Genomic DNA, 25,060 nt, shown 5'->3' on the forward strand with positions numbered 1-25,060 from the left:
AAATTTTTATAACACTGTAAATCAATGTTGTCATGAATATATAACTGTATTTCATTACATATTACTAGGTGTTGTCTATACAGGTAGTTCACACCTAAAACAGACTATCTCAATGCTCACTCAGGTGTGAAAATCACAATTTTTAGCTAGGTGGGAATAAGAATTTCAGAATTTTAGCTACGTGGGAATAAACCTTTAGAGCTTAAGTCTATTGTGAAAGTATGAAAAATTAATAGTATGCATGTCATTTTGATTAACCATGGATTTTTTCATTTACATTAGCAAGGTTACTGCGGGAAATAGTCAAATTTGTATCTAATTTCTATTTTCTACTTTCTTTTCTCATCTCTCGGTAACGTATTGATCTCTGATCAGCTGAAATTAAATCTTTGAAATTTCCTTTATTAATAATTAAATCATTCTTTTAGGTCAATTTATACACAGGGGCTTGGTTGTCAGACACTGAAATTTATAACAATTTATTCCCGAATAAAAAAAATTTACATAAATGGTCATTCAATATATATTCTATGGTATCGAAATAAAATCCGCCGTATTAAAAAAATGATTTCAATTCCGTTGAATTCATTATATTAGGGGGAAAATATAAATCATACGGTTACCCACCATTTTCTCGAAGCAGAAGACACAAGCCTAGTTTGCTAATTGGAAAAATTAAAATCAATTGCTATGATTTCAACTTCAACTTAAATGTTTACATTATCAAATCAATTATAAAATCTAGAATTGAAGACATCTAACTCCAGACCTAGTTTCAATTCATTGCCCTATGAATTTGATATAATAAGAAAACGTCATTATTTATATGAGTAAATTGCTTTTATTTTAGTTATTAGTAAACAGTTCATTGCCTTCTGGCTACAAAAATAAAATGAACAATACTTACAATACCAAGAATAACCGGTTTCGAGACAAATTCAACGAAAATGTATCACATTTGAAGCGTTCGATATTTAAGAAATATATAGCTATGTAAATAAAAAATAAATTTGAATTATGCGAAGAAAACTTCATTGAATTGCTGAAACAACCATGTTGTACTGGTTAGTATTAGCAACGCGCACAGTAGAGTCACAATGGCTAAAATTAGAATTTGTGTTTGATAAATCATACTTGTTAGTATCATTTTAACTGTTAGTATAGTGTATGATGTTAAATTTTATATACTACGATAAAAATTTTATGCAGAATTTGACACCAAAACGCAGACGCGTCATACTTTCATGAAGGTCATTGTTTCGATTAGGTTGTGACCTTGGAGAATCATGTCTACAGCTTCATTGGACACTACCACTCGCTTAGGGATGAATTTGGTGAGGCCAGCCTCTTTACAGATGGTTTGATAGAATGGCGCTGTGGCTACACCGCACGTTCTGCATTTAGAACTGACGCACACCACGAGCTGGACCTTATGGGAAGGGTCGCCTTCAGATGTGAAGATAAAGTCCAGAGGCACGGGCGCGAGGTTGGTGGATGTTCTCAGTCCTTCGTATATTGTTTGAGTTTTCTCCTCGCCTTCCACTTGCTCCAAAACGATAATTTTGATATCTGGCCCCTGCTCATGTTTATGAGAATTGTGCATGTGATATTGATAGAAGTTAGCATCGAGGGACTTGCTTGGAAATGGCAACAATTTGATTTGACACAGTTTGACTGGAAACCTTGAACGAACCGAAATCTTCTGCTTGCACACTAGTCCCGCCGTTCTTTGGCCCAAAGACCCGTACAGTGTCTGTACTTTAACTTCCGTTGGGGCGTTCTCAAATCTAGCGTCTCTCTGAAATTTTTGGGCTCCTCCCTCAAATTTGTCCAGGGTAAAATACTTGTATAAATCTAACTGCTCGACGTCATCCAAGATTTGCGTTGCAACAAGCAGGTGCGAAAAGGTATCCAGGGAGAGTAACGGAACTCGTAACAAATACAAATTCTCTCCGAGAGACTTTCTGATGTTTTCGCCAGTAATCTCTAACTCTCTTCTATTGCATTCCTCTTCCGCCCATCGAAGAGCTGCTTTCACGAGATTTTCCTCCGAGGTGCAGAATTTTCCGTTCTTGAGAACTTCCCGCAAATTATCCTTGCTCAGTGATAGGAATCCGTCGGACTGCAAGCACTCTGTAGTGTTAAACTCGATAAATCTGAGCACATTGGTTTCCAGTTCCCTGAGACCGAATAAACTGGCTTGACTAAATATAACACAGGCGTTGTCGCTGTCAACTGCTGCCTCAAGGAACGACTGGCATTGGTTGACCAGGGAGGGTATCTGGTATTTTTGGGCAGCGTGTAGAGTCGGGATGACAGTGTCACCCTCCAGTTTTATTCTGTCTGTGTAGATAAATCTGAAAAAAAAGTCAGTGATTCTGAGGCATTTCTGACTAATCGATTTCTTCAATACTCAGTCTTTCATAATATTACTCAACATATATTGCCAAAAACCAAAATCCATATAAATTATTAATTGATTATGTAATCCAATACATAGAAATAAGTACATGTAGGACTATATACATGTACAAACATTCGACTTACTGTAAATGTTTTCATGTATATGAAAATTCCTAGAAATCTTAATTGACCTTAACAATGTAAATACCTTAGTAAAGACTGGAAAATCTCGTAAGAGATATCTTCAATGTTGACATCTTGACCAGTTTCTTGCAAGGTTCCGTAAAACATGGCTTTGAATACCGGGCTTCGGATAGCAAGGATCAGCTTGTGTGCCTTCAATACACACTTTTCTTCCACTGTCTCGTTGGGGAATTTGAAGCAGACGTCTGAGAGTTCGTTATTGTTGAACATGACGGAGAGGGATTCCGCAATGGTTTCCGGTTCTCTTCCCGCCGTTTGCTCCATACTATCGGCAGTAGAAGTAGAAGTAGCACTAGTCACATTACTGGTATCCTCTGCGGTCTCCATTTTTATTTCTTTGCGTAACGCAGACCTTATCAGCAATTTCCGCAATGGCGCGAGCTCGTCTGCATTGGTAATGTCGACATGTTTAAATATTGATTGTGTGTCATGTTCACTTACTGTGTGAACGGGGGGGGGGGGGGGGGGGGTATAACTTGGCCACGTGCATGTACCATTTTTACAAAGGTAATGCAGTTGTGAAGTACAGTACAAACATGTTTACAGGGAAATGATTATAAAGAATTCACGCTTAGCGAAGTATTAAGTACAATGCGTTAAAATGAATCAAAATCGCTAGTACTTTGCATTTCATTATTCCTGTGTTTTATTGTACTGTTTGTATTTGTTCCCTCAAAGACTTTCATGAACATTTAAAATACTTAAGTTTTCATTTACCTAGCTGAGGACTCAAATGAGATTTGCTTGGCACTTCTCTTAAGATTTCTTACACTTAAGATAGTTTTGTGAAACGGAACTGATAAACCTTATTAAGATTGTCATAAGTCAGATTCCATGTAGATCTAATTCTTAAGATATGTCTTATGATAAATCTTATATGATAGTTTTGTGAATCCCAGCACAAAACCACTGCGCCAATTTCAACCAAGCTTATAACAAAGCATCCTTGAATTAATTATAAAAGCCTTCCAGTTTCTTGTAATAAAGGGTCAAGACCTCTTTGTATGGAATAATTGTACAATAAAAATTTAAAAAAAAGAAAAGGAACAACAACAAAGTGGAAAATAATAGTGATCTATTTAAAATTGTTCGCCTCAAGAACAATTGCAAAATATAAATATTTACAAGAAAATTCCTATATTATATATTGATCCAGTTCAATGGTGGGGCCCCAGATGGAAACATGACGTTAAAAATAGTTGATATCTTTGTATATCGATCTGTAAATAATAATGACTTAATATATAGGAAATTATCCTACTGCCAAAAAAAAATATGTTTAAGCAATAAAATGCTTTATTTGGTGATTCATGCGGAATATGAAAAAGGGGCGACATTGCAGAAAAAATACATAACCGGCGCCTTTTTCTGCAATGGTCGCTATCTTCATAGCCCGCAAGAGTCATCAAAGAAAGCATTTCATTGTTTAGTAAGAAAAATGTACCAAATTATTGTTTATATACATCAGTTCGTTAGCTAATAGAAACAGCCACATCCTCTCCTATTGGGATTTGAGTCTGACATCATCATGATTTGTTCGTGCAATCCGTGTTTTTTCTTAGGTCAATGTTGGTTTTGACCAATCGATAAACGGGGCGTGTAGATTTCAGTCTGGCTGTTTAATATAGCTATATTTTCTGTTTACATTTACCAAGTATTATTTCCTCTATTTCTTACGGAAACTTACTGTTGATTCATAGCTCTATAGAAACAGCCACACTGAAATCTACACGCCCCACTTATTGACTGGTCGAAATACAGCGGCTGAAATTTAAACTGACAGGACTAAAATTGACACGCCCTGTTTATTGATTGGTCGAAACCTACAGCGACCTAAGAAAAATCACGGACCGCACGAAATTATCATGATGATTTCAGACGCAGAGTCTCACAGGAGACCTTTTAGCTAACGTACTTATGTACGTTAACAGTAATTAAGTAAATTTTACTTACTTTTCATAATCAATTTATTAATTAGTTAAAAGAAAGATGTTAATATAAACAGTAAAATGTTTTCTTTGATGATTCATTCGGGTTATGAAGGTAGCGATCATTGCATTTTTTCTTCAATGTTGCTACCTTCATATCCCGAATGATTCGCCTAAGAAAGCATTTTATTGTTTAAATGAATTGACTTTAAAGTTTCCGTAAAGAATAGAAGGAATCATGTTCGGTAGATGTAAAAAAAATTATATTCGGGAAATGAACGACCAAAATAAAAAGGACTTCTTCAAAGGAGAGTAATCCTTTGTCTTCCATAAGCATATCCACCATGCGCGGATCCAGAACTTTTTTTTTCCAAGTGGTCCGACGGTAATTTGAGTTTGCCGGGGAGGGGGGGGGGGTTCCAAGGCATATTTTTGATAATTTTATAATGTAATTTAAAAAAATTTTGGAGGGGGGGGGGGGGGTGTCCGGACCACCCTAGCCCCCCCCCCCCCCTCTAGATCCGCGCATGCCCACGATTTTTTAATTAACTTCTTGAAATTTGTATGTCAAGTATACCCATACTGGCGACAAATGAAGAACAACACATACTATAAAGTTCTCTTTTATTATGCAGCTGATGACACCTGAAGCAGTAAATCAGTACATGCAGTGATAGCTACAAGCAGGACAAAGAAAAGGCAGTTGTCACATCAGGCACAGCGACACCTACATGCTGTAATCAAATAGTTTTTTGTTCATGGCAAGGCTAGAAAGAAAACAAAAGCCCTTTTGATTCAATCATAAATGCATTGCACATGTAATGATAACAAAGACATATTTGTGTAATGGAATACAACGTTTTAAAAAAAGATATCAAGATATGCCAATACAAAGAATGGGAGAGAGATTCTGGGATGTTTAATAAAACCACGTTTACTTGTATAATAACGTATCATCTTTTTTATTTCTGGTTGTAACAGTACAGTCACTTCAGATCTAGCCTTTGTCTGGCTGCTTTCTTGTAACACAAAAAATACAAGAATATGTACTTCGAATTGTTAGAATATTTCTCCTTTTGATCACAATGTAATAATGAAAGTAATGTACATTCACAAGGAACAAGGTTTTAAAAAAAATATCCCATTTTCTTTAACAGATCAGTAATAAACGGCATAATGTTCATCATTATCCTTCAGCTAAATATTTCATTTTCCAGCAAAGCATTCTTGAAAATTTAAAAAAAATAAAAAATACAACCTTTATTTCAATTTTTTTTTCACATATAGTATATATATAAAGTATATAAAATAAGTTCATAAAAATTCAACAATGGTATAAAACGTTCTTGTTGTTTCCAACTCTTTGTAAAGAAGACCTGAGGTCTCAACAAACAGAAATCAACTGATAATAAATGATCGCAAACGTTATTCGCCAAAATCATTAAAGAAAAATTTAAAAAAAAAAAATGAACTAACAAAAAGTCAACACATTTCATTCAAGTACATTATATGTGAGATAACTTATTACAAATTTTATATATATTTCTTAGAAACCTCACTTCAAAATGATTTGAGCACAATTTTTTAATGACTGCAACTTTGTCATACAAACTCAGCTTTTTTTGGCTATAACATTAAATTTGGAGCATTTCATATCATCCTGCAAATCCAAATGGTCTGTATATACAGTTAGAGAATTAAAGACTAGCGAATAATATGATTTAATCTATATCTTTTATATTTACAAACATAACAAGATATTATATATTTTGTGACAATAAATGTTAAACAAAATTAATTCTTCTATCACATCAGTAGCTTTTCTTTCTGTTGTTAAATTTAAATCAAGCACTTTTTATGGTAATTGTTCAACAAATGTCAATTAATCAAGTTAGTTCATAAATACATGTAAATGCTTTTAGCTTAATTTCAACATTATATTTATAAAAGACACGCACAATATGCAACAAAATATAGAATAAACACTGTTTCTGCTTTCATTTCTTAGCTCTCATTCCAAAACCCAGACTACCAGGTACATGGTTACAAAATAGGGTACCACAACTTGCTAATTAGTATTTAGTCTTTTTTGCAATTTACTTTCATAAATACAATGAATTGCCCAACAACAAAGGCTTTCAGTAAGCTTTGATTAGTACAGTAAACAATACAACTTTTTAAAACATAGCTTACAGTTCTCACATGCAAGCATGAAATATACCCCCAAAAAATTTTTGCATGCTCAACTCAAAAATTATCATAATAATTTCTCTCACTATCCATAACTATTCTCTAAGCACATAACAAATTTTTGTGTCAAAAAAAATTGTGTTAGTAATTACTATAAGAATATTAAAGTAGCACAATATTTACATCCACTGAGTGAACAACATGAAGACATGCACAAAATCTGCTGAATATATATAATATCTACACAGTGGTATATTGTCGTACATTTCAAATAATTTATTTTGCAGTTCCCTATTTTGCCACTGGTGAAGCAAGCTTAGTTTCACCACAACAAACACAGTTCAGCCTCTTTCAGGGAAATAGTGTATGTTTGACCTACTCCGTTTTACCCTTAAAAGCAATACAGCCTCATACTCGATAAACTAATACAGCTGACAATGTCGGCAATTTAGATAAACAAAGCACTAACTCATTTGGAATGCAAAGACAACTGCTCTTTTGTATACAATTAAGTACATTACACATACATATCAAATACTATTTCATTTATAATTCTGGCTGGGCAAAATGTTCATTTTGTTTTTTTAGCTCGACAATTCGATGTACATGACAACACTGAGTGACCGGTGATAAATTTTGGCCTCGAGATCGATTTGTTTTTGAAAGGGATGGAGGGTTGACGATCAAGAAACGGATGAGATAGGATTATGAGGCGATCCCATTTGAGTCAAAACTTTGTCCAGCCACTGCAGGGGGCCGTTCAAATGAATCTCTATCCAGCAGGGGGTGCTAGTCACATCCTGACGGTGGTACTCCGCCCCCCAGCCCTTGACAAAGCTCATCCGTATAGTGCACATTTTAGTGAGTTCATAGACAGCCTCAAAGCCATGGTTGACGGACTGACTGAGGAGGGCTGCAAATTCCTGGTTGTTGAAGATCTTAAGGCTACAGCCTGGAGGAATCTTGCAGACCGTGGTGGGGTGAAATCCATGGTGGTAGTTGCAGTTACGGCTCTGGACAAATATACTGGAGTCACTCAGGCACTCTGCAAACACCTCTCCTCCCACATAATACAAATGCACACCTATAATAAACAACACAAATACTTGTAACTACTTGAAGGTATAGTTTAGCCAACAATAATTTTTTGGTCATTTGAAAATTTTACTGTTTTTTACCATTCCAAATTCTTTTGGTTATTGTTTTTTTTTTAAACGGTGGAATGATACCTTTACTGATGTGTCGCCTGGTGTTTTCTATAGTAGAGTTGCGGTTGACGTTTGACAGTAGACCCAGACAGAATCTGTCGGCGTTGTTGGAAGGATCGGTGAAGCCGTCCACCACGATGCTGGTCTGTGAGGCGTGGAAGGCCTCCCCGACCCGGTTATTCAGCTCATAGTACACGATAGAGCACCAGAACTGGGGCTCTTGGTATGTCACTGGCTGCAGATCTGCAAATTATTGACATTAATGCAAATCAAACATGTCAGTTTTACATGCAAATAGTCAGATATCCAGCAGTTTAACATTATTAGTGCAACATGTATTTTAAGGATATGAAACAAATCTGAATAGCAAAGTACAATTTATCAACATATCTCAAAATGGCTTGACTAAAAAATAAGGGTACATATATGTATTATACATTTCCTGAATGATATTATTTATCTAAAACTGGACTGTATAGGGTTCAAAACAACAGTTACATGGAATTTTAGTTGCAAAAAAACGTAAAAGTGTCATATCAATGCAAATGAATTTATGAAATGATTTGATTGCCAGGTGTAAGCACCATAAATATGATTAGCTGCAGGTCTGTAGCTCCTGGTCTGAAATCAAAGTACTGAAGTACTGAAAGCCGGGCTCTTTTGGTGTGTCTTTATGCATATTGTGTGGTAAAGACTGAAAATATCTCTCTCTCTCTCTCTCTCTCTCTCTCTCTCTCTCTCTCTCTCTCATAATTATGCTTTTAATGTCGGCAAAGCGTCAGAGAGCGACCAAATTTTGTAAGCAGCTACAAACAAAAATATGTCTGTCTAGTAGAACAAAGTTCAACAGTTACTGCCTTGAATTTTGCAACAAGCGTTATATCAATCCCCATTTCTTCAACGCGCAGCAAAGTAGTTCAAACAAATTTATGCGCATTGCATGTATCAAAAATGCATAGTCTTGTTTTTAAAACAAGTTATTAATAAGAAAACTAAAAAGATAGACAATTCTCTCGAAATTAGAATAAAAGAAACAAAATGCCAACACTTTTGACAAAACTTGGCTCTTTGTGTAACTATTTGGTATAGCGGAAGCTTTTACTTTGACGCTGTTAGGTTTTTTGTTTACTTGTGCTATTTATAGTAACATTGGCGGTTTGCCTGCCTACAGCCAGGACTCTGCTTTCAGCAGAGCCCGGCTAAAAAATTTGGATGGAGCATGGGAGTAGTGAAGCAGTGTTGTTTGTTAACATGTAAAAATGGTGGCTCTAGATCTGCACATAAAGTGAACATACTTCATTTTCCGAGGTTGGTTAGTGTGTTTAAGAGAGAGTCTGAGGCAAGTAAAGCAACAATATCAATAATAAATTGTCTGGAGAATTTAATTGTACAAATCATTCCACAGAATTTAAGAGAAAATAAGATCAATCAGTCCATAGCTGGCACAAGTTTTTGACAGTGCAGTAAATTGCAACTTTTATATATAGGGATCTGTGGCTCTCAGTTCATCCATCCGAATTTTTTCAGACAGGGACCTCATACCTGCAGCTAAAATATGATATATGTTGAAACATTTTAGTGAAACTGAATATAGTTAAGCTTACCAACTCTGTTTCCATGAGAAGGTGTTGGCAGGGTGTCCATCGGTGTATGGTGGGGTCGCGGGTGGTTGTTCCTGTTTTGATTATTCATGTTGGCATTGTCGTCGTGCGGTTGGTACGCTGGTGGTGGTGTGCCCGCTGTCAATACACAGAAACAAGATATATATATAACAAGATATATGTTAGAATAGAGAAAGTTTAAACAAAAAAGATTCAAAATACAAAAACAAACAAACAATGAACAGCAGAATGCCACAAAAAATGCTTTCCATTATCAGAATAAAAAGTTGTCTAATGAAATGAAAATACTTTCACACTTCATCAAGTTACTTTTTACTTTTACACTAACATAAAAAAGAAAGTCTGACACATTTATAATCACACAACGAGGTGTGTGTAAACTTGACAATTGCAAATCTATGAATATAAAGACAATTCTCAAACAATGTCGTTTGTTTTCCCTATACTTTTTTATATAAAAATTATGTTCTGATAAAAAAAAAGGAGATATTATATTACACAGAGAAAGGATTTGCATGCTTTTCGCTAATCTTATTATCAATTTTCCCTATAATCACCATTCCTTCATGATAACAGTCTGACACATTTTCCTAAAGCAAAAAACCATGTTTGAAATGTACCGGATACCAACACTGACATTAGCCTTCGTTTAAATTCACTTGAGAGAAATTTTTTTTATCAATTTTATTTTTTCAATGTATATAGAAAGGCATGTTTTATGCATTAATTCTTAACATATCGATACATGAACATGGTACTTTGTGCATTGAGAAGACCAAAAAGACAAAATAGGTTTAATAAAGATAGTAAGACATGCAAGTCAATGACATATGATCCCTTCACAAAAATTGGGGTACTTCTCTTTTGCTACGCATATTGAATTAGTTTTATAAGATGTGATGAATCAGCAATTGTCATTATAATGATGTAACTACCAACTAGAAATTCACCAAACTATATGAATTCTTCCAGCACCGCAAAAGGATTGATTATGGTGCAATTCAACATTTAAGCAATGATGCTTGCATAAAACTCTGGAATCCAATGGAATTTTCCCCTCTAATATAATTCTTAGCTTTGAATTTGTTTGCACAATCTTGAAGCAAACAAGAAATTAAACCAAGGTATCGTTAAACACAAATGAATTCAATAAATCCAGTTTCATATGATCCTAGATGTAAGAAGTCTTGTCTTACATCTATAAATGTAAGAAGTCTTGATTACCTGGTAAACCGTATGGGCTGCCTGGCCCTGAGCTAGCCGGAGAATTTGGTCCCTGGGATGGGTGAAAGCCATTAGGGTCGAAGCTGATGTTTTGTGGCATTGCTGGTTCTGGGGCCTGTTGGAATGGAGGCAATGATGGTGGTGATCCATGACCGGCAGGAAACTCACTGTAGCGTGGAACAAGAACTGGTGGTAGCACTGCAATAAATACAAAAAGGTCAGTTTATATATATGTGAGATTAACATGAGTAAGTACAAGCTAAAAACCTTCATAACGTAATCATAAACTGTGTGATGCAAAGTAATTAAATAATATAACAGTGAAATGTTTTATTGTACCTGGACTTTCAACCCTTTTATAATGGTAGGGATTGATGCAAACTTCTTTCTGTTTAGCACTAAATGGGTATTCACATATATCTAAAGGTTTCAACTCGTGATGACTTTGTAAATCTGGCCACCGCCACACCCTGCAGTATATGACATGTGGCAGTCCTTTCCTATGCGACACCTGTAATCGACCATCCAGTGAGCGTGGGATTGTAACACACTTGCTAGGTTGTCCAGGACAACTTAATGCCTTTTCAAGTTCCTCCAAGGCTCCTTTCTTTTTCTTCAGTTTCTTAACCAAAGAGTCCACAGCCTTTTCAGCCCATTTTTCCTCCTCGTCTCCTTGCTTCCAACCAAGAAGCCTTTTGACAGCAGGACTCGTGAATGAAAATAAACTGTTTAAACTGGACATGGGGGAACTCATCCCAAAGTGCACAATCACCTATAAAATAAATAAATTAAAGTTTTTACTGTACATTTCTGAAGTATATGCAACATTTAAAGTCAAGCCCAAAATCATAAAATTGTTGATGAATCATTCTTAAGATATGGCACTCCCCTGAATCTCATAGTTTCTTTATTTACATGCTGATAATTAGGTCAAACCTCGTAATTTCAAAAACCCAAGTAATTTATGAAATTTATATACATTATGCATGACTTTAAAAAATCATTAGGAAGTTGCATAACGAATAAGATAAGTAAGATTTTTTTCGGTCAAAATTTCTGCATGGTCATCATACATTTTGGGCATGTGTAACAAAAACAAAAACATGGACACGACTTGGATGCTCTGGGGCACACTAATCTGAAACAAAAAGATCTTGGCCTTTACCTCTTGGATCAATATCAAAATCTTCTTAAAGATCCTTGTAAATAATTAACTGATAATTGTTACTTTCCATCAATCTACTATCCGATTAGGCGATGAAAATTAACGGTATTATGAATAGGCGACAGAACGACGAGAAACCGATTTACCAACTTATCATTCTAAAATTAATACGCTTTCCGGAAGAAAATTGACTTCCTTTTTAGTAGTAAAAGAATAAATGAATCGTATTTTATATCATAGATGATATTAGGGTATTGAAAAACGTTAGTAAGATTGCACAATTAAAAATAACTAAAACATCAATTTACAACAGTACAAAATTTAACTTACTCTTATGAACTATTTTGTTGAATCGGCAGGTTATTTATGAATGAAAAGCGCCTGCGCTCTGATGCTGTGACGTCAGGGCACTGGCGACGGAGTGACGGCACACGCGAACTGACCTATTAACCGGGAAAATGTACTGAAGAACACATGGCGCACATATCAGATTCTTGGATCGGCATGTTAGTATCGATTTTAGAAAAGTAGCCGATCTTTGAAGTCATTACAAATCTGTTACAAAAATGAATTTCGGTGATTATTGAAGTGTACAGCGAAACACGCCGTGCTATATTATTAGGTCTGGGAGGAAATTCTAGCTTTGCTTAACAATAGTCTACTTTCACTTTATCATACAGTATGTATTGAGGTGTTACTCTAAATATCTTTAAATTTTTCATGATGTTTAAACTATGTATCAATGTCTAGTGAACGCACAATAACATTATAACAATAGTTTGCATTCAGAGAAATAATGTTAACTATTATAAAATGTTTAAATATTAGGTGTTATAAATGATTTTTGAATTTATTTATTTTTCTGTGTTTTATACTGTCAAAAAATAGAATAAAATCACTAAATCCTAGATGTGATAAAATTATCAGTTAAAATACCAAGACACATTTTCAACTTAAAATTATAGGGTTATATGCTTTGATAAAAAAATAAAAAATGTATATATACTATATGTATGTACATGTATTCAATATTTGGGCTGATTTACATTACTCGTGAACCTAGCTATAGGTCTTGTAACTTGTTCACAGAAGAAATTGGAGTTCGTCATGAAGATGAGAATACTAATCCACCAATGAATGTGATCTAAGCCGCTTTTTTCAGCCCCATCTGGAAGACTCTCCCACAAAAGGATTAAAAATTAAACTATATTTCACAAGAACCTCCCATTTTATCTCCCTGTTTCATTTCATTTAAACAAGAGCATACCCTTGATCTATACTGAAATTAAAATGCTGAATACATTGTATTAATTGGCCATTAATTAAAGACATGATATATTTTGAGACTTGAAATCCATGTTTATTTATGTCATATATTTTAAAATGTGTTGAGCATGCATTCTTTCTCAGCTATAGATAAATTTTTCATAATTCTAATGGAGTAAGTAACTTGTATTCTTGTAATTTTTTTCTTTGGTTTGTAGTTCTGTAGCTACATGTACTTGAGTGACAAGTACTAATCTGTTTAAATATAGCTGCTTGTTTTGTCTTTCAAATTTCATTGTAAAACTTTGTAGCCTATATTTTGTTTCAATTCTATTTGATAGCATATCCCAGATTAACTGCAGGTCTGTAGCTCCCGGTCTGAAAAAATCAGACGGACGACCTGGGAGCTACAGTGCCACCCTTTGAAAAAAAATTGTATATTTATTGTGCACACAAACGTGCACTAGTTTTTGACTAATTAATCTTATTTATACACAAATTCTGTGAAAACAATAATTGCCTTTAAATTCTCCATGCAATTTAGTACTGATATAATCAGTCTTTACTTGCCTCTGATAATCTTTTAAACACCATCACCAGCCCGCAAAGTGAAGTGGTGCAGTTTGTTTACATGTAAAAATGGCGACTCAATCTTGATATAGATTTAACATTCTTGATTTTCCGAGGTTGGTAGCGTGCTCCGAGATAGTCTGAGGCAAGTAAAGTGACGATAGCAGTAGTAATTTACAATTATTTCAATGGGTGGTACTGTAGCTCCCAGGTCGTCCCTCCAAATTATTTTCAGACTAGGAGCTACAGACCTGCAGCTAAGTGCAAAGCACATTGGCTAAGCTTTCTAGTAAACATGGTGACTTGCAGTAACTTAAAACCCTTATGTGTCAGTTAAAATGAGATTTCTGATTTGTATTTATAATCATGTTAATTGTAGTTGAGATCATCTAGGATTGCTTTTTTAATTTTAGATGAGAGATGAGTTTGACCAGGACTTTGGTTTACATATCTGGTCGCCGTAACAATGCTGGCACCCAGATCTTGCTCCCCCTCCCCTCAGCAACAGTTCTGTTCCTGATCCACTACTGTGATTGTAACCTGTTTGAGTTGGTATTTGTGGACGAGGAAACACCTGCATCAGAATGTGTCAGTGTAAGCTTTGCTGCCCTGTTGGCCACTAAGCACACCTTTACAGATAAACATTCGTGTCCTTACCGCTGCGACCTTCCCGTGGTTTGCGATGACCCAGTGATTCGATCGGGACTTTGCTCCTCTCTGCGTTGTCTCATCAAGAAATGTCACGCCAACAATCCTAAAACAAATCTTCATGACCTTTTGGTAAGCAAATACTTATGTACATCCTATTATGTTTTATGTACGAGGGTTGTTAGAAAAGTTCGCAAACAAAGTAATTTACTGAAAAATTACTGTGTACTTTTTAGGATGACGTATGTTTAATTAAATGACTATTAAATGAAAATAAATATGCGAAAAAATCATATAATTTTGATAATATTTTTAAAATTTACAGCAATTTTCACTTTGCATGAATTAGATTTTCAGAGCACCATTTCATATATCCACGATGTCAGGTGACTTCAAAAAACTGAAAGGCAACTCTTTTTAATAGTAAATACCTTTCAGTTCCACACACTTTTCATGTCATTTAACCCACTTAAAAAATGCACTTTCATACCATTATTTGTCAAGATTTTTAATAATGTGACATTATCTATGATATGCAACAAAAGAAATTATTAATGTCTTTTGTGGCATATCGTAGATAAGGAAATAAAGCAAAATCCATAGGTGCAAGATCTAGGCTGTATGGGGATGGGTACCGGTGCTTAGAATATCAGTTCTTAGATCTTTGAACCTCTGATTCCAGTTCTAAACCTGTGATCTATAAATGAAGACACATGTGGGCCATCTCCATTAGCATCTAACAACCTTTTGGTCTCCATTGAAGATGTACCTGCTTGCACACAGAATTTAGTGACGGCCCAGTATCCACCAACGTTAACGTTTATAACTCAATTTTCAGCGTTGCTCGTCTATGTTCGATGTTAAAACGGTAAAAAAAATTAAATTTAATTGAAACTTTCACAAACTGACCTTCATAAGTAATCATGACCTCATATGAAATATCGTACATTTTTGCTCAAACAGTTTATTGTATAATAAGGAAAAATGCGTACAAAATATAAAAAAAATAAAAACATTTACATGCTCCATGAAGCATAACTAATCATAATATTTAAGCTGTATAATTTTTATTGCTCATTTAACAAAACCAAATCGTTACATATTTCTTTAAAAATATGTCAAGTTTAAATCTGAAAAGTTTCGCTGGCATCATGCAAATAGTCCGCTCACAATCGAACTTGTACTTCAAACTTTTCTAACAACCCTAGTAGTTACCAATATCTTTAGCATTTATTGCAAAGAACCCTTATCTTTGTGTGCTCAGATAGAATGAAATGGTTTCAAAACTCTTCAATGATGGACTTTGCAAAATGAGTAAATGTTTTGTGGTTGAAAGGCAAGAGCATATATGAGAACAGTAAAACAAAGATTTATAATGGTCAGAAATAAGATCTCTCTTTTTTTTAAAGCTCTTTTAGTGCAACAGTTCATTAAATTTTAATAGTCTATTAGTAACCGCTAACCTCTGGAACAGATTGGTCTGTTAAGTGTTAGTACTTGTGGCAGGTTCTTGAGCTGGAGTGAATTATGGTGATTGTTATTTGTTATAATTGTTGCTATTTGAGTGGTCACCTTGGCAAACCAACCCATTTAATAACAAGCAGCAGGATCAGATTTCTTTTTCTAACTGTGACATGTTTAAAACACGTGTTCTACATGTGGTAATAAGAAATTAGAACTCTGTAGTGAGTGAAAAAAAAATTATGCAGTCACAGTTTTTAATATCAATAAGCAAATTGTAATGTTACAAATCAGCAGTTTACAACTTTCTTCCAGTTGAAAAGTTGTATAATCCATTTATTAAATGATTGATATTGATATTTTGAAGAACTGAGTATATAATTTGGGGTTTTTTTTTTCTTCAGGGATTTAGAGGAGGCAGCCTAAAAGCTTGTGCAGAGGCAAGTAATGAATCAATGACCTTGAAGTAGAAAACCGTTATTAATGTGTTGAAATTGTAAAGTACACAAAATTTTCATATGTAAAATGAATATTTACATCAAGAAAAAAGACATAGTACTTGGAAACAAAAGATCAGTAGATGATATTATGCATCAATTATACAGTAAGAGCACTGGTAACAGAGAAAACTTTCTGCTAAAGATTGATCTACCTGGATGTATATTTATGTATCTTTATTATATGTACACAGGTATCTGGATGGACAAAACTATGTGAAATAGAACTTCCTTCTTCAATCACCAGCTTGATCTCTACAATCAGGCAAGAATTGCTGTTTTGAAAAATAAAAAGACTTACACTAAATACATCAAAAATAGTGATGTAAAAGAAAATGCTTTTTAAAGAACATGTACAATACAATTTTATAAGTATAGTGTACAGTTGTTCATTACTGTATGGTTTGATTTTCATATTGTATTTCAACCTTTACCTTCAACAGTAAATTAGGCCAAAAGAGATTGCTGTTTTTTTGCTCCGGAACTAGGTCAAATGCTGCCACATTGATTCATTTTATTGCAAAGTTGAAAAGGAAAAATGCCTTAATTTTTAGCTCACCTGATCTGAAAGCTTGAATGCGCTTTTCTGATCACTTTTTGTCCAGCGTTTATCTGGCTGTCTGTAAACTGTTAACATTTTTTACTTCTTTTCTTTTTGTGAAAATAATGGGTTACTCCCTCTTTTAAGAGGAGATATTTTAGAATTGTTGAAAATTTGTAGGCGTTTTTAAAAGCAAACCTTCACAAAACTATTTTACCAAAATAAACCAAAAAAACTATCTTGTATGTGTAGATTTAAGTTTGTTCAATTCAAATCATGATCTTGAGGGTCAGATGAGGCCACCTGGCACCTTTGGGAGGGGGGTTTTTAGAATATATATTTTAATAGGATTGATTAGAGAAAAATTTTTAAAATTCTTTTTCTGAAAAACTAAAACAAAAGGGGCTCTATGTATAACATATGAAAATATGGAGAGAAATATAAAAATCTTTTTAAACAAGATCTATTCCACTAAATTGTTCATAAATTTATTATGTGTTTTGATCAAAGTTTAAAAAATTTCATTCTATTATTGTTTAGGTAAGTGATGTAACCCTTGTGCCTCTTGTTAAAATTTTAGTTTTAAAATTTTAGTTAAAATTTTATATTTCCCTTTGCAAATCTGCAATAAAAATTAAAATTCAATACCTATCTCCTGCATTTTGATATTTTGATTTTTTTGGCTTTAGAGAATAACAATTTTTTTTCTTTGCCTAATCTTTGAACATTTTTAGCTACGCTATATACATGTCGATGTAAAAATTTACCATAATGATCAGTTTAACAATGTTTAAAAATCAAGTTGTATGTTGCATCATTGTTGTATATTTCATCAACAGATCTAAAGAAATAAAAACCAAAGAAGCAACAATTGAGGATATAGCAACGAAAGAAAAACAACTCCAAGATTCTGGAAAAAGTAAAACTGATCAAAATGAAGAGACTGAAAAAGAAATGCAAAATGAAGTGGCCTTGCCAGAGGACCTAATGAAGTTGGAATGGCATTTCAATAAACCACCCTCAGTTCACAACGATGACAAAATAAAGAGGGCACTGCTGTGCCAGATCAAACAGGAAGTGGAGTCAATCACTGATCCAAAGGAGTTCAGGTTCACCAGAGACATTCCTCGTTCGCATTGCTTGAGCAGGTTCAGAATTAGAAAACCCCAACAGTCAAATGAAGTGAAGTTAGACGTTCAAAACCCTGAGATTTTACAGAATGCAGATAGTTCTAATAACAATGAAGTGAGAGTCAGTTCTGGAGTTGTATCTGCTGGAGAGAACTTTCTCCAGAGAGACGCTACTACACGGGATGGTGGGTGTGATCTTTCGATGGAGGATCTGACGAACTTTGTGTCTAGTCTCACCATCCATGAAATAAATTTTGTCCATCTTTACTCGGAAGGAACAGACATCACTGTGGCTGATCTGATTCTGTTCACATATCTTTATTTTCTGTTGGTAAGACGGAGATTCCAATCCATGCCATGCTTTTCTTCTTCATTCTATTAAAACAGTTACAATTTTAAAAAGTTTCAAACTACTGTACAAATTAAACTTCAAAGTTAAAGTGCAAAAATTATGTAAAACAGGGAATTCTTTTTTATTTACATTTAAAGTTTCCTTCCTCTGCTTCATTTTGTCAGCAATCAATAAACTTTGACATGGTGTTGATCAGAGAGCACCTGCCGCGGATATCTCAGTGGTTTAGTCACATGATCACTCTACCGGAGGTGAGACGAGCTGCAGTGAGCACACAATTTGATCTCAACAGATTCTCAGAATCCAGAAAAGACTCGGCAGTCTTGTTTCATGTTCCTGAATGGATAAAGCCTCCCGATCATGATGAAATGGAACTGAGGTAAGATAATCGTGTTCCAAAGAATTACAAAGTGAACTTATACAGACAGATTTGACTATGATTGTAAATTGATGTTTTATGATTAATTAAATGATGTTGGCTGGACATTTGTAGACCATATATTCTATCCGATCAGTATCTGGGAGATCCATTTTATTTAAATGAAGGATTTTGCTTTGAATACTGGGTATTGCACTTGATCACACACAAGTTTGATACTAGGGCTATAGAATAATACTCATGCTCAGTCTGTGTCTAATTGTAGTCGAAGATTGAGAGGAAAATACAGAGCCATTAAACCTGATATTACAAAGGCACTTGACAAAATCAAGGTATTTATGGGACAATGACATCTTTCATATTGTACTTTCTACCCTTCAGGAACTTAATTTAATTTTTTTCTTAATGCATTTCACAATTTCAGTTTTATTTAAGAAACTAGTGTAAAATTCAGAAGCAAAGTTTACAGTACCAAATGTACCTTGTTTCAAATATTTTGTTATTCAAACAACTGTATTGCTTTATGATGTACAATTGTTTTATGTGAAGCAGAAAATATGAGGATGTTATGTCTTACAGAGTGGAAACATTGAAGTGGAGTTAGGCTGTCATCCACGGAAGGACCAGGTACAGCTGGACTGGGAGAGTTTCCCCGCCCGGGTAGATCCAGGACGAGGTGAGATGGAGTTAGATATTACTGTTAACATATACTCTTAAAGAAATATGAGCTACAATTTTAGTGCCAGAAATTCTTATAATATAATGAAATTGTAATTTAACTACTAAAAGGACACAAAAGTCAATTTTTGTGGGAAAAGGTATTTATAGGCCCTGATTGAAGCAAAATTACATTATTGCTGTCCTGATCAAAAATTACTTTACTATATGATCCTTAAGAAGAGAAATCTTTCTTTTGACAAATCTAAGGTTAAATTTTAATCTTATTTTTATTATAGTGGTTTAAGTTTCATAAAGAATTAGCATAATAACAGGTTTTTGCAGCATAATAAAATTCTAAAATACAACTCATTTTGGTTTAAATAAAGTTCAAAGCTGCATGAAAATCGAAGACCTGTATGTAACAAATTGTGGAGTAAAAATTCTTCAATTTATGGACTCTTTAAATGTTGTAAAGCAACAAACATTCAGGCAAAATAAATAGAAAAATATTCTTCATTCTTACATATTTACCTTCTGAAGAACAACATTTTTTTGGACAGTTGTATACATTTGTAGATCTCCCAAAGAAACGCCATCAGAGAAAATGTCAGCAGCTGGAGAATCTGGCCACAGCAGTGCTGGCAATCCACCGGCCCGGTGACATCATCGTTGACTTCTGTAGTGGAGGGGTAGGCAGGACTACAAGCTCCACTTGTACACTATATAATTTGTGCAGAAAATATATTCAGTACATTTGATATTCAATACATTTGATATTTCACATGTACCAAGTTTTAAATAAACTGCCCTGTACGTCATTGTGGACTTCTGTAATCGAGGGATAGGTAGGGTGATCCCTCTTTTTGTTATAATAATTATGCCATCCTGCTTTATAGTGAATCTCACTGTACACTGACAAGTTTTACCAAGTTTACACTGTATATGCAGACAATTTGTTCAATACATTTTATATGTATAGCTAATGTAAAATGATAAATTAATACTATCATGATTCATTCAAGATTAAAACAATTATAAAGCAGAATATATTTTGAATTTTAGGGACACCTGGGAATTGTGATTGCTTATCTACTTCCAGATTGCAAGGTCGGATATGCAAACGAATATGTGAATACATGTATAATTAGAATAGTTGGGTTATGAATGAATATATGTATTGTTATCAAATCTAATTATTAGATGGTATTTTACTCACATTGTACATGAATTGCACTGGACATTAAAAATTGCAGGATGTCAATTTTTGTCCTTATTTGTGCAGGTCTATTTAGTTGAGAACAATGAAGATTCTCTTCTTCGAGCCAGAAGTCGCATTGAGGATCTAAATCTTCAAAATGTGACAATATTCCAGGTAAAGTAATTCAACTTGTTTATCCGTTTAATGGAGTGAATGATTAATGTTCTTATGATAATGAATATCTACCCCTAAGTTCTTTACTTTTTTGTCATATCTTGTGGGTTTTCTCAATTCATGGCCCAAATTGCTCATAAAATTTTTTGAATATTACTAAAAATTGTATTATGCCTTGCCTTGTGAGGGTATAAAGACATTGGTATCTACCATCTGTATATCGTCTGTGCAGTGCTGATCATCATTTTAATACATGTACTTGACATTTTATTTTGGTTTTTCTGTTTTAGTGCAATCAAGACTATTTCCATGAGAAATTTACCCTGGGAGTGTGTCTCCATGCTTGTGGGGTGGCTACAGACATGGTGCTCAAACAATGTATTGAAAATGAGGCTCAGTTTGTCATCTGTCCCTGTTGCTATGGAGGCATCCAGGACACCCATTTTATCACATATCCCAGGAGTCAACATTTCAAAAATGTTGGAATTGAGTACAAGGTTGGAACAGCATTTTAAATCCAATTGCAAAATTTTATTCATGTACTAGTAATTTTACAGGAATGAGAGATTGGAGTGATTTTTAAGTCAACTCAAATTTAGGTTTAGAATTTAAATACTGGTTCTGTAATAATTGGAATGTTTTGATGTAGATGCATTAGTTCAAGTTTATTCAAAAAAATATATTCTTAGCCTACCACCAGTTTAGGGTTACGCTGTTTGATAGTGAGCATTTGTAACATTTTGTATCTCTACCAGACTCCTGCAAGGCAAAATGACAATTTGTCTCTGATGTACTCAGAATCAAACAATTTGCCCTTTTATTTTTTTATGTATAAATATTTGTATTTCTAGGAATTTCTTACTTTGGGACATGTTGCTGATCAAACTGAATTTAACATGGCCCTTGAAGAACAAGGTCTGTATGTAACATACATGTACAAATACTAGTACACTTTGGTGTACATTCAGCTTGTTTCATTGACAACCTTTTCATTCTGTGTGCACACTCTATTTACATGAATTACATATAATTCACATGCACCTTTTGTTCCTTTCAGGGAAATACTGCATGAATCTAGTGGATACGGACAGAAGCCTGTATGCCAGGGAGCATGGTTACAGAACATCCCTATGCTCATTAAAACCTCTGTCGTGTACACCTAAAAACAACCTCATTATAGGCCAGAGAGACTCCTGATATTCAATTAAAAAGGAGAGGACGATGTTGATTAAGACTCAGCACTCATCAAGTTATACTTTTTTTTAAATTGTTTATGTGTACATTATTTTTTAACAAATAAAATTAAGGTTAAGACATTGATAAAAAAAATTGTTTTTGTAATTCAGGGGACTTTGGTCAAGAACAAATTGGGATAAAATCTCAGTCCTTCTATATATATATATATATATATATATATATATATATATATAGTTAAAGATTCAATATAATAACTGTTTATCATTTTGTGAATGTTGCTGGATATCCTTTGAGGTTGAGAATTGATGAGAGTTTGTGGAGCTTGGGGTTGTTTTGCAACATTTACAATAACAATATTTTTTTCTTTATTTTACTATTTAAAGTTCTATGAAAAAAACATGGTCACAATTTTGATCCAGTTCTATTTTTCTGTTTTTATTATTTACAATACTTTAGGAATGCATCTCAAATGATCAATAAAATGGCAGTCAGTCAGTGGAGTTATAAGCAAGATACAGAGCTTAGAATTCTTTGTCATGTTAACAAGGCTCATGCACTGTTTTTAGCCGGGCTCTGCTGAAAGCAGGGTTCTGGCTATAGGCAGGCAAATCGCCAATGTTACTATAAATAGCACAACTTCAAAAGTAAACAAAAAACCAAACAGCGTCAAAGTAAAAGCTTCCGCTATACCAAATAGTTACACAAAGAGCCAAGTTTTGTCAAAAGTGTTGGCATTTTGGTTTTTTTTTTTTAGCTCACCTGAGCTGAAAGCTCAAGTGAGCTTTTCTGATCACCTTTTGTCCGTCTGTCAGTCCGTCCGTCTGTAAACTTTTCACATTTTAAACTTCTTCTCTAAAACCACTTCTCCAATTTCAACCAAATTTGGCACAAAGCATCCCTATAATAAGTTGATTATAAATTGCAGAAATGAAAGACTGATCTTTATTTAAAACGGAGAAAACCTCGAAACTGTAGAAAAAGGGGGTGCATTTTAAAAAATCTTCTTCTCAAGAACTATTGAGTCAAATTCAACGTTATTTTGCATAAATAATCCTTATGGAAAGGAAAAGATAAATTCCAAAAATGATTGGCGAACTCTGTTTCAATTTTGAGTAATTAACGAAAATAAAAATAAAGAGATAATCGCTGTCAATCAGTTTATAACTTTGGGTTCGGTATTCCATATCGAAAACGAAAGTTTATTGTGTAAAGGCAGCCAAGTTAGAATGTTGATGCATGGCAAACGGGTCAAACTGACAAAGATGATTTTGGTTGTTGTGCAACAGTTTACATGCGAAGGGATACTTGAAACATGCTAAATATATTTGTGCCAATTTCGTGAAGTCAATTGAGATTCAATCTTTCGATGCGTTGACCTTTTCACTCATGACTGTGGTTTTACGTTGTTTTGAATTTCGTTTATGCTTTTTAACTTGAGAAGAAATATTGCCTGTATTTTCAAATTTTTACGTATCGAATCAAATACAGACTTCGGTAAATCAGAAAGTTAATATTTTACCTGCGCAAAATTAGTATAATCTGATGCACCAACAATTAACATATTATATTATAAATACTATACATTAATTTTTATTGGTAATTCGGTACGATTTCTACGTTATGGTTGATTATAATGCAACATGTTTTGTTAAGATGCTCTGCATTTTCAGTCTAAACAGAGATTGTTTTGGCTGCTAGAAATATATAGGTATATGTATATTATGAAAAATAAATTATGCTCTTTCTTTGTTTTAGTGCATGTTTCTTCTGTTTTAATTGTTTATTTACATTTTTTTCTCTTTACTAATCATTTTCAGCTGTGTCAAGTTTCGAATTATAAGCAAGATACAGAGCTTTGCTCACAGAACTGAGGCCATGCTTTTGTTCATTCTGAATAGGAAATACCAAGTTTAAAAATCTGAAGTTGAATGTAATTAACTTCTTAAGTTCTGTATCTTGCTTATAATCCTACGATTGACACTGAAATTTTGATTTATTACTAGAAATGTCTCACTAAACTTTAAATACTTGTACAGAAAAATTAAAAGGATGATATGCTATAACAACTCTTTGGGGCCCTTTCCTTATATGATGAATTTACACCAACTTTGATGGTTTTTCAGACACAATTTTTCAGACACCTAGTTCCGACGCCTATGCATTGATTATACATGTACAACTGTAATAGCTCTTTAACATATCACATGACAACATTTTTTATTCGATTATATTTATCGATCAAGTGAGTAAGGTTATAATACGTAGCACAAGTTCACGCCTGCTAAACAACAATCGTTTATAATGTGGAAGACCAATTAAATTTTTGAATTTTTTTATTGGAGCACCTTAAGGTACAATTTTCCTCTTTCACATATAGGATTTTTTTTAATAAAATACAATAACTAGCTAGTACAATGTAGTTGAAAATGAATATGTACCTATATGCATATTCCCAATATAATTTGATCGTTTTATAAAATGAGGAGGCAGAACTAAAAGGGAACTGGAAGTTAAGAGTGTGCCCTTCCAAAATTTAGTTTTAAATCTTGCATAGGATCTTATTTTTTGGCAAAAATGGTATTTCATAAGGGTATAATGTCGTAGATTAAGTGTAGGAAAATAAGTGTAAAATTTGGATACAGTTTATTTTATGGTATTCTTTTTTTGTTTTTCTACCCAGGGGGCATATGGCACAATATCCTTTGAACACCCATATAAAGCCATTGTTGCTCAGTTGAGCAATGTGGCCCCATGGGCCTCTTGTTTACTTGCCCGATCGGAAAAACCACTTGCCCCGGGCATCGGCTATCGGATTTGTCATCCCCTGAGGCCCATACCAATAGGAGATGTATTACTATTAGATTGCTCATTATATATCCACTAAATTTTGTTTTAGAAACCTAAATCCTCAACAGCAGCCTGTGCTGCCAAACATATGAATCCCTACATAAACATCACCTCCCAGGAAAACAGGGTTGGACCCGATACAGAGATTGTCTACACTGACGATTTCTTTGAGAAGCTGGATGGTGTGGCTTAATGC

At 34.1% G+C, this 25,060-nt stretch overlaps 3 protein-coding genes across 5 annotated transcripts; 1 reads left to right on the top strand and 2 right to left on the bottom strand.

Moving 5' to 3' along the window:
- Positions 1-897: 897 nt before the first annotated feature.
- Positions 898-2,934, bottom strand: LOC128155260 (BTB/POZ domain-containing protein 6-B-like). Its single transcript, XM_052816882.1, has 2 exons — positions 2,612-2,934; positions 898-2,357 (listed from the first exon to the last, which is right to left on the bottom strand). The coding sequence occupies exons 1-2, from the start codon at positions 2,932-2,934 to the stop codon at positions 1,235-1,237; spliced, it is 1,446 nt and encodes a 481-aa protein (XP_052672842.1). The 3' UTR covers positions 898-1,234.
- Positions 2,935-5,145: 2,211 nt separating this feature from the next.
- LOC128155261 (mothers against decapentaplegic homolog 5-like) lies at positions 5,146-12,109 on the bottom strand. Its single transcript, XM_052816883.1, has 6 exons — positions 11,945-12,109; positions 11,119-11,551; positions 10,780-10,977; positions 9,538-9,672; positions 7,955-8,176; positions 5,146-7,809 (listed from the first exon to the last, which is right to left on the bottom strand). Exons 2-6 carry the CDS (start codon positions 11,531-11,533, stop codon positions 7,409-7,411), a joined length of 1,371 nt encoding a protein of 456 aa, XP_052672843.1. The 5' UTR covers positions 11,534-11,551; positions 11,945-12,109; the 3' UTR covers positions 5,146-7,408.
- A 202-nt stretch (positions 12,110-12,311) lies between these two features.
- On the top strand, positions 12,312-25,043 carry LOC128155244 (glutathione S-transferase C-terminal domain-containing protein-like). 3 transcript variants are annotated; one of them, XR_008239584.1, is made up of 15 exons: positions 12,312-12,450; positions 14,194-14,560; positions 16,294-16,329; positions 16,581-16,651; positions 17,767-18,388; positions 18,574-18,788; positions 19,054-19,120; positions 19,368-19,464; positions 20,025-20,137; positions 20,511-20,555; positions 20,731-20,820; positions 21,111-21,317; positions 21,672-21,735; positions 21,878-22,069; positions 24,914-25,043. XR_008239584.1 is itself a non-coding variant. In XM_052816860.1 (14 exons), the coding sequence occupies exons 2-14, from the start codon at positions 14,201-14,203 to the stop codon at positions 22,015-22,017; spliced, it is 2,127 nt and encodes a 708-aa protein (XP_052672820.1). In that variant the 5' UTR covers positions 12,312-12,450; positions 14,194-14,200; the 3' UTR covers positions 22,018-22,149. The 3 variants fall into 3 exon arrangements, 2 of the variants coding, with proteins under 2 accessions (XP_052672820.1, XP_052672821.1); XM_052816860.1 differs by lacking the exon at positions 24,914-25,043 and having other exon boundaries at positions 21,878-22,149; XM_052816861.1 differs by lacking the exons at positions 12,312-12,450; positions 24,914-25,043 and adding an exon at positions 12,474-12,623 and having other exon boundaries at positions 21,878-22,149.
- Positions 25,044-25,060: the final 17 nt, after the last annotated feature.

This window comes from Crassostrea angulata, chromosome 7 (genome assembly GCF_025612915.1).
Source record: "Crassostrea angulata isolate pt1a10 chromosome 7, ASM2561291v2, whole genome shotgun sequence".
Lineage (NCBI taxonomy): Eukaryota > Metazoa > Mollusca > Bivalvia > Ostreida > Ostreidae > Magallana > Magallana angulata.